The 10,575-nt window shown below is 42.0% G+C and overlaps 1 protein-coding gene across 2 annotated transcripts in view; it reads right to left on the reverse strand.

The window, feature by feature from the left end:
- RNF130 (ring finger protein 130) overlaps positions 1 to 10,227 on the reverse strand; it is a 48,186-nt gene extending 37,959 nt beyond the window's left edge. The window contains exons 1-3 of one of the 2 annotated variants that reach the window (XM_059825349.1): positions 10,090 to 10,227; positions 9,734 to 10,024; positions 165 to 359 (exon numbers count right to left, since the gene is read on the reverse strand). In XM_059825349.1, coding sequence (XP_059681332.1) covers positions 165 to 359; positions 9,734 to 10,024; positions 10,090 to 10,162 — 559 coding nt within the window. In that variant the 5' untranslated portion in view covers positions 10,163 to 10,227. Of the gene's footprint in view, positions 1 to 164; positions 360 to 9,733; positions 10,025 to 10,089 lie in introns of those variants that run through there. The other variant, XM_009820881.2, reaches the window with a different exon arrangement.
- Between the last annotated feature and the right edge of the window lie 348 nt (positions 10,228 to 10,575).

Raw genomic sequence — 10,575 nt, forward strand, 5'->3', positions numbered from 1 at the left:
AGAATTATTGGCTTATTTCACTATATTGCATACATGTAAACATCATTAAGGAACAGGCTATTTCAAATGGCATCATCTGTGCACTGCACTTAGCAATAGTTTACATGGCAAGAGAGTACTCAGGCAAAAAAGAATTATAGTGAAAGAGATTCTGTTTTATTTACCTTGATGAGTCATTGTGACAGGTTCTTCACTGGATATATTGTTGTAAATGACCACAGCTGTGGCATTATGTGAAGCTGCTCGCAGTATTTTCTCTCTAAATGTACAGTTTCCTCGCTGCAGTAAAGCAATCCACTGCTTGGTGTTTGGTGGAACTTGGAAACGTGTTCGAGGGTCGCAGCCCAGGCGATCTGCAACTGAAATGGGAAATACATTTACACAGATGGCAATTTATTCAGACAGGCAAACAAGAAAAAAACTAACTCCAAGTTTTGCTGAATTACTCAACTGTTATGCACTAGGAAGCCACTATCCCTTTGTTAATAAAGCCTAAAGCTAACTGCATTTTTATGAAAAAAGAAGTCTTTAAAAAAAAGGTCTTGCACATTAAAAGCTGTGACTACATGCCTGAGAATTAGGCTCGCTAACATAAGCTATTTTTAACTCTAGTGCAGCTAGAACAATGAATCTACATTTGAATCAATACCTGCCTACAGGCTGAAAAACATTAGAATATGGTTCATATGTCATAGGCATTTACGAAACAGCTGTTTATCAGTCATTCTGGGGAGTATAACTTTTCTTTCTAATGCAGTCATAAATATCACTGCAGTGGAAAGTATAACTAAACAAAGGAGGTTGTGAAAACAAGATTTCAGAGTTATCTGCCATGTGCAGGCTACTGTAAAAAAGGACGATCTTGCTGCTGCTGATCTTGTAAAACCCCAGCAGCCAACATCAGCTTTCATGTATGCACATTTTGTCTACAAGGAAGTGCATTCAAATTCAGAGAGAAACAAACGGTTTTGCAAACAAGATACACTCAAGTTGTCAGCTAAACAGGCATTGATGGTATAAAGGAAGAGTAACAGAAATGGCAAATGCCAGATGTCCGAATTCAACGGTGCGCAAAGCTCTTCTTTTGTCCTTTCCGATGCTGTAATGTATCCTGGAACAACCCAAACCCACACGGAGCTATACACAAAAGGCACAGAATGCAACGCAGAAGATAACTCCATAGTACAGCAGCTGGAACTGATGAAAGACATTTCTGTTTACACAACTGGGAAAACACAATTTAGTCTGATACACTGGTCATATCATTAAAGGATTTTAGAAATTTAGAGCCAATAGTAACTTATAATACAAATATATTCACCCTTTCAAAAACCAAGAGTGTAAGAACCTTTGACTATTAAAAATGTTTGGGATAACAGTGATTTTTCAAGACATAAACAAAAAAATTATTTGCAGAATAGCTCAGAAGACATTACAGATGCTAAGAACAATTCAAACCAAGTGTCCCATAAAATTTTCCTTTTAAAGAAGTGAGTTCTTCAGCACAGACTATGGGATTTCAGCAAAAGGTCTACCACAAAAAATACCCAGTTCAGTGTATCAGCTGGAAACAAAACTAAAGAGCTTTTTAAGCATTCTCAGCTTAAAACCTGTAACAAAGGAGATTCAAATAGCTAAATGATCTTTCCTGAAAGAAGAAAGAAAATCTTTTGCTTGCCTGAAGAAAACCAGTGCAGATGATTCTATATTGTGGCAGTCGCACAGGAAGTCGTTGCATCTCTTAATTTGGACAAGAAGTGCCTCTCCCTGTTCCCCTGGAAGGAGGGTGGGGAGCCAGATATAAGGACATCCTTTTCTCAATTGTTCTTCAAGGCTGGATTAGACATTTCACACATGGAGGGCTACTTGCTCTATTTTTGTATTTGTGCTTTTGTTTTATACAGGGATCAGGGGAAAGCTGAAATACAGATGCCTAAAGCCGAATTTTATGGAGTATTTTCCTCCATTGCCCTGACATTATTACTCAAATCCCTTTGGAAATTGCTAGCTAGCGCTGATCCGCACACATTGTTTCGGAGCACTGGTGACGGCCATCATGAAGAGCAGTGATTATAGGACTGCACTTGTATATCGACTGCACTTTTGTAGCTTGTTTTTGTAGTCTTAAATTTAAGAGAACAGTACATTTTTTTAAAGGAATTATAGTCCTTTTTGAAAATGTCATAGAACCATAACACGGCACATGTGCAAACAATCTTGACATCCTCTGTTAAGATAAGAACAGTTTACTGTTTAATGCATGCTTCCACCTTGTTCAGAACATTTCCACTTAAAAATGTGGAAGAAGGAAAGCACCAGCAGACTGTGATAGGAAGTTTCTCAATCCTTGAAAGCTAAAAATCCCATCCTTCTCCAGTGAAATCATATTCAAGAGTCTCAGGTGTGATATATCCTTTGAAAAATACCATTCAATAAACGGCCACAATTCCACAGAAGCTCCTCAAACTGCCAAAATTAACTCTGAAAGCAGACACTATGGCCAACATAAATCTGCTTAAAATATATGGGGTGGATGAAGAGCAGTAATCCTATGGATTAGGTACAGTTTGCTTCAGTACAATCATGTTCAAAACTAAAATGCCAAGTGCAAACAAAAATGGCCACAAAGATAGGGTAACGGGCTGTTAGAATGAAGATTCATAAAAGCAATGAAAGGCAAAAAGGCACCTTGAAAAGGGAGGCAGCATTCTCAAAAGTCTGCTATATAATTCAGTTTTAGAAAAATATATGTAGGCGCATTTAAATTTGTATGGGCTTGAAATTTTTAGCTTAAAAACCGACAGAGAAAGTAGTAATAGATAGCAAAAACCGCATCTGTGGTAAAATTAGTACAAAATTTTCTACCACGGTAGAGATCAAAGTGTCTCTCAGCTGTGGACAGAGCTATGAAATGTTACTGGATAGAGCAGCAGGATTAGGAAACAAGATATTAAGAGATAAAAGCTTTCCAGATATAGACCAATAAACACCACTCAAATGCATACAGCATGTTATTCCTGATGAGGTGGATTCAGTATGTCCCAGTGAAAAATTAACAGCTGACAGTATTATTTTAGCACTATTTAAGTAATACAAAAACATTAAGGAAAATCTGATTGTTTTAGATAAACCTGAACTGAGTAACTGCAAGTCACTTGAGATGTAATAAAAAGACACAACCCACTTTTCTTTACATTAGCATCCTATTACACCGCACAAAGGTTAAGTAATCTTTTCAGTTTTAACTAAATAAAATTCAGGAACAGTAGTGGAAAGTCTGAGTTTTTCTGCTCGTTTTTTCAATAGACTTAATACACCCTGAAAGTCTTATTATCAGGGGCACCCTTTTAGCATAACGAGCTAGCTAAAACAAAACATCTGCTATACACCTCATGTGCCAGGCACATCAGTTGGCATTGTAAGGGATGTAGATAAAAACCAGTGTCAGCAAGAATCATCATCGATAGCTCTCCATTATCATGCCCCATTGTCCAAAGTCCAATTAGGATCTAAAAGACTCGGGCTTGCAATTATTACCTGGATGATGTCCATGCCAGAATGAAAAGCAACTTCACATTAAATTAAAGTTATTCTAAAGCAAATCACTTGCACATAAAAAAATTATCAGAAATCACTCATGTAATTTCATAATTTCAGAAGATATAAGCATACAGAAAGCCATCTAAGTATGTTTCCCTATAGGTGTGCTACTCTTCTGGCTTATTTGAAATAGAAGTTAATTACTCTGCCTTTCCTTTCTCCACGTCTACCTATGTACCATGAACGGGTTGGCAAAAAACCGGTTTTCTGTGAGAAGTGGCAGCCTGCTGGGTTAAAGAGCTATGTACAATGTTGTTGTAAATATCTTCCTTCCTACTGTAAGCCCCAACACCACAGAAGAGCCTCTTTACAGAAGTATCAGCTGCGATTTAAGTATCTACAGTTAGGCTGCACGTTTGTTCTCAACTTTAGGAGAGCTTGTTTCCTCTTGCAGAACACACAGGACTGCTCAACTTACAGATAACTGCTTCTCCTGAAGCATTTTTTTTAAATTCAAGAGCCCTTTCTACTGAAGGGCTAATGTTTGTGACAGCATTTTAGGGATTCACGTGAAAGAAATAGTTAATAAAACAATAGAACCAGGCAGGCTTCCTCAACTACTGAAGAAGTATTGGCAAGCTTACATTAGAGCAGCAACAGTACTTTCTTCCTCATCTTTTCCAATTGCCTGACCAGGTCCTTTAGCCTTCCCCCTGTAAGAAGGATAGCCATTTTGTGGTAGCAAAAATGAAATTAATAGGTCAGCTATCAGAGGCTTTGTCAGAAGTAAGCACACACCTGCCCCAATGCAGACTGTCTCCTTCTACTTCTGAACTGCGACTGGGTTTGCTTTCTCTCATATACCAGGCATTCATGTTGCTCTTGCATTGCTTAGAACATAGGGGTGATGTCCCACTTGAGCCAAGGTTGCTGCATTGACTGTTAGCAGACTTTGCCCCCTTTTCACAGGAAAAGGCCCGTACCATGATCCCACACCCCAGGCATTAACTATTTTATTCCACGCTTTTTTTTTCTTTTTTTCTTTTTTCTTTTTCGTTTTTTAGAAAAAGGTCAGATATTGATTGCATCTCAGCTAATACTCTACTCTGAGGCCAGGACCAGTTGGCAGAGCTGGTCTGCCTCAGCTACACAGACAGAAATAATTTTAAAGTCTGACCGTCAATCACTGTGATACAACAGGTGGAGAGACACCACCAATATTTTGAGAGGCAGCACATCAAGAGACTCGTTAGGAAAGAAGACGGCACACGGGAAGATGCAGTCCCATGCAGCCTGTGCCCCAAGGCATTCCCTCCCTCCAGCAGGCACTGCCCAGGCAGGTGCTATGTAGCACCTGTGACTGGCAAAACGACAGCCTTGTGCAACATATTAATTATAATCCTGTGATAAAATTTCCAGAAAAGGAATTCAGCTGGGAAATTTAAAGAAGCAACACAGCAGCATTGATTCTTTCTTATTTCAAGGAAGGGTATTAGTTATTTGCTATCCCATTAGGGATTAATATGTGTAATACATATCTTTTCTTTCAACGCATTACTACTTGTGTTATTTTCAATGCAGTCCTTATCCAAGCCAGTTATAATTTCCACTTTTTAAAAGTTGTGTCAATGAATTATGTACAGCGATATTTTATTTTCAAGAGCTATTACAGGTAATTGCTTTGACTAAAGCTGGCTTTAACACTAAAAGAAACTCTTTGAACAAGAGGTAATCTTGTTTCAGGGAAGAAGTTAAACAAAAGAAAATCACTAAAGCTTAGAAGAGTCCTGTAATAGTTCAGATTTAATCTTGTTAGCTCAGTAAGTATACTACAATTATGGCTATAAACGCCAACATATAACTTCCACTTTTGTTACCAATTAATGACTACTAATTAAGCTGGATACTAAGACCAATGGTAACGGATGGATGCAGGCACAAGATTTTTTTTCCACTACTCTATATTTATTGATACATTTGCTTGTTACACTTTCCTAAAGCTTATTATTTTGGATTACCAGCCAGAAAAGAACACAAAATTCTGTCCGAATGTTACCTAAAGCTCTGCAGTTACCAGGAAACTGTTGTTTTAAGCCTTCTGCAGCTAAAACTTGTTCACACAAGATGTTTATGAAGTGTCAGATGCTACAAAATGCTATAGTTACAGTACCACACACAAGATATACCTCCATTCCTAACACTGTGCCAATATTGTTTCTTCCCCACTCACACTTTTTTCTAACACGTTTTTCCTCAAATTCTTGGTCTCCTCGCCCAGTCACAACACTACTACCCCTTCAGCAGACATCTCTCTCCCCTTTCTACGAGTTCTTTCTCCAATGCAGCTTTCATACAACCATGACCTCGCCACAAGCCCTTTAGACTCCAGACCTTTTCCATTCCCCCTCAACCCCTTGTTCCTGACCTATTTGTTCAGAGAGTCTTAACATTTTCAAGTTTGGCTTTGAGTCTGCTGCTACTTTACTTCCTATCAGTCCCGCCCATGGTGCCGGTCACTCTGCCTGCTTCCCTGCTACCCAAGGTGCACAAAACCTTACCTCCCAGCAAGGTCTGGCCATCTGCAAGGGGACTGTTGAGAGCACATAGAGGTCTCCAGTCCTCAACTCTCTCCAGACCGAGAACCACGTGCAATAACCCAGACTCGACAGTTACAGAAGAATCCTGTTCACCATGGAGAACGTTTCTGAGGGAACTAAGTTACAAAGCACTGCAGTTTCTACCAAGAATCGTTACAATGAGTTTTCAATGGCTTCTAGCTTGGTTTGTCATAGCAAGAGGAATATGCCTGATGCCTGAAGGTCAGCACCACAACTGGTCTCAGGCACGTAATGCCGAAGATGCTCAAAAGCAGAGGTCACTAGAGTGGCGCAGGGCTGAACGCTTACACGCTGCTGGTACAGACATGCCATGAGTACCTACTGTGGGGAGTTTGGGCTAAAGTGGCTGGTTCCACAAAGTCACAAATAACAGAGTAAGGGACTGAATGAGAAGTGCTCAGTAACCTCACCAAAGAGATGATACAAACCTGAACTAAACTATCAGAAAAGCTACATCAGGCTGTGAAGATGCATTTCACCGTTATCCTTCCATGCAGAACAAGAGGAGCATTTCTTTGATAATCTGCAAGCATTCATATCCAGAAGCTGTTTAAAACGCTCTTCAAATAAGAAATTATTTAAGTCATGACAAAAGGTTAAGTTAGAGGAAGTAAGAAAAGGAACTAGAAGAACAGAAGAGAGATTAATAGAGAAACTCTACTGCTATCGTGCATTTAATGCACTTGGAGAGATACACGTGCACAGGTGCTGTATTTATACCCAGCGCCCAACTGTGACCGACAAGTCACTGGAGCTACACTTTCACAAGTCACATTCACAAGCGGTCATGTGAATTACTGCCGTATCACTTCCTGGGGAACATTGCTTTTGAAAGCTAGTATCAATTTCATACAAGGGCCTATAAAAAGAACAGGGAAAGAGTTTTAGTACATGTATTAACATGATGAGGTTGAATTCGATTAAAGAAATTCTGCCAAAGAAACAGGAGAAGTGATTGAATATATCATTCTGCACTGAGATTTAAAGGATGGGTAATTACATGGGACTGGCAACTTCAAAAAGTAGTATATGACATATTGGTCATATTCAAGAACACAAGTTAACAAAAGACATCGCAGAACACAACACTTAAACTCACAGGCTGTGCTATTACAAATGGTGTATGTTCAGCAGCAGATCATTGACCCTAAATCTTGAATTAGTAAATTCATTTATTTCCCTGGAGGCAATGAATAAGGGATCTTAACGCAGCATACAAAAATGTGACATTAAGGACATTTTGGCTCTAAAATATAGATGCCCCAGTCTAAGCCATCAAGGTGCTAACAGATCACCCACGTTCATGGAAATTTCAAGCGACAGCCCATGAATGGGCAAACGCTTGACATCAAAGCAGTTTCAGAGTCAAGGTATCTTCAAACATAGTTGCTAACAGCTGCAGAGTCCTTTTCTTCTTCCGATACATGAGAACTGGGGTAGAGCATTTACTGCTCTAACAGCAGAGGCTAGTGCTAATTACTTGTGTTAAGAGTTATTAGAAAAAAAATATTTTGCAAGCAAGTTCTATGGCAATATTAACAGGCTGATAAAAAGGCTTTAGAGCAACTACTTTCAGCAAGACAGCATTCTTTTATCAAATCTAGATATAAAAAAGCAGAAGAATATAAACATATGATCCTTAAGCGTTCAAGAACATCTTAACTAAAAGCATAAAATATTCCACTCTTTCCTACTACATGAAATATTTTTAAGGTACATGAAGCACGCCTTTGCAAAATTCAAATAAAACGTATACTATGTAACAACCTACATAGAACAACTCAGAAGAACTTTAAAGGAAGACAACTGCTGCAGCGTTTACCAGTCTTCTGTCGACAAACAAAAGGACAAAACTGAATCTCCCCAACAACCGATGGCAAAGTTTTAATGCCTGCAGCACGTCAAAACTGCAGAAATTGAGGTCTGCAATTTCGTGATTTCTGCTGTGCTTTCACACTGAAGTTATTCATCATACAATACTTAGCAGTAAGGTATAAAAATGCCGTTTACGGACTGCTCAGAATTTTATTTAGCTCTTCTCTCATTATTAGCTTCCAGTGAAAACGCTGTCAGCCTCCCTCAATACTTTAATCACACTTCAGTGAAGACCATACCAGAAGAAAGCAGAAAAAGTTACAGAAGCAGGGGAAAAAGTAATTAATATCAAAAGTTTTTCTTGACAAATAATGCAGCTACTAAAAAGATCAAGGGTTTTGATATCTTGCACATATTAAAAGGCAGCAGTTTTAAAAATCCTAAAAATACTACTTGCAATAACAGTGTTTACATGCCTCACACTTTCAGGACAGCCTCCTGATTTCATATGGTGGTTGGGGTGTGTGTGTTTAAGTGAGGAATACCAGGAAGATGATGACAGCTGACTGAGAGCACGGTGAAGGTAGGGTTTGAAGTACAAATGAAAATCATTTTACAGCAGGCTTGCTCAACGATTTCTGCTTCCTCACCCTTCCACGCAAAAATATGCTATATTAATATATTCTAGTTAACACCTTGTAAAGCTAATGAAATCGAGCTTCAATGAAACCTGGCGAGCATCTGCTGACGCACAGTCTGCTTCATACATACTAGAAGCTTATAGCAGGCTGCATTTTTTTCTGAAGAAGCATCAAAGTATTTTGCTGATCTTAAGATTTGGTAAATTCTCAAAAGCTTTTAATAATACAGTAGACCTGCGTTATCAATTCTTTAAAAAACCTCTTAATATTCACCATCTAGAGTCTAGTTTTAACTGACTACATTATTTCACCTAATGCATTATTGAGAGGTTTACTGTCCAGAAGACAGGTTGGGACCACTGTGATCCATCAAGTGGCCCATTTCTTAAAGATGGCAGTTTAGATAATATCAAGAAGGGTTTTCCAAATAAGATACCACTAAAAGCACATCATTATGACTGAAGCGATCGGTTTCATTTCAGGCAATAATCAAGACTATACTCTCACTTGTTTAAATTAGTGTTCCCTATAAACCCCAACATTTGTCAGAAAACAATCAATGCACAACAGCTTCACTTAATAAAAAGAAAACTTATTTGGAAGCACTACACAGTGTTTAGTACCGCAAACAAGCACATTTTAGACAGCTTGATGGCTTCAGTCCTTTAAAGTCTTGATGGACAGCTTAAACTGCATTTTTAAGAAACGTACACTGAACAATCATGACTTCACGCAGCTGCAAAAGCCATCCAGATGCATGTCTATCACAGCGAGATAGCTATGCAGCTGTTCCGAGATTCATGGCAATGCTGTAACCAAATACTGTTAACTATCACTACAGACTCTGTAATTAGTTTAGAAAGAAAACCTTCATCGCTCAGTAAGACTGGCCTACTGGGATCCATGCTGGAAAACACATTATGCTTTGCAAAGCCGTTATTAAAGCCAGCACTCTCAGATCGTGGAGATATATTTATATATATTTTATTTTCCTCTGGGCAAGTTCTTCCTCCTCTTCTGTCAGAGCTCTCTAGGGAAGTCCGCAAAGCTCAGAGGCCAGCCACCCTGCAAAGGAGCCCCCCGACAGCAAGCGACCGACGGCTGCGAAGGAAGCGTTACCTCCGTTGATGGGGACGGGAGCCACCAGCAGGCCCTTGACCTCCACCTTGGGGGAATCCTGCCCGTAGCGGCCGCGGTCGATCCTCAGCAGCGTGGGGCCGCCCCGCTCGGGGCTCAGCACCGTCACGTTGATGAGGGCGGTGTAGTACGCCTGGCTGGCGTTGTCGGCGCCGGCCGGCCGGACCCAGCAGTGCCAGAGCAGCAGCAGCAGCAGCAGCAGGACGGAGGAGCCGCCGTTCCGGTGCTGGCGAGCCCACCGCCAGCTCATCTTCGACTCCGGGCGAGCCGACGGCCGTCACCGGTTGCCTCCGCCGCTCGCTCGCCGCAGCGCCGAACCCCACGCGCCCGGGTGTATTTTATCCCATCTGACAGCCCAGGAGCGGAGAAAGACCAAAAGCAGGCGGAGGGGGGAGGAGAGCACGGGCTCATGCCATGGGAGGAGCCAGGGGAGTCATGGCAGGTCCCGGCCGAGTCCGATCCGCCGGCCGCCGCGGCCGGAGGAGGCTGCTGGGGGCGAGCCCCGCTCCGCCGGCCCCTCAGGGCGCCGCGCTCATGCCGCCCGCCCGCCGCCGCGGGGGAGCCCCGGCCGCCCGCCTCTGCCCGTGCCGGGCGAGGGGAGGGGAAGAGGCGGGGGCGGCGCCGCGGCCCCCTCCCCGCACAGCCCCGCGCCGGCACCGAGGAGGCCGCCGGGAGGAGCCGCCGCTGCCGCCTCAGTCGCGCTCACACACGGCCGCGGGGCTCGCCTCGGGCTCGCCGCGCCGCACCGCCTCGCTTCGCCTCGGGGCTCGCCGCGCCGCACCGCCTCGCTTCGCCTCGGGGCTCGCCGCGCCGCACCGCCTCGC

Source organism: Gavia stellata, chromosome 16, assembly GCF_030936135.1.
Source record: "Gavia stellata isolate bGavSte3 chromosome 16, bGavSte3.hap2, whole genome shotgun sequence".
NCBI lineage: Eukaryota > Metazoa > Chordata > Aves > Gaviiformes > Gaviidae > Gavia > Gavia stellata.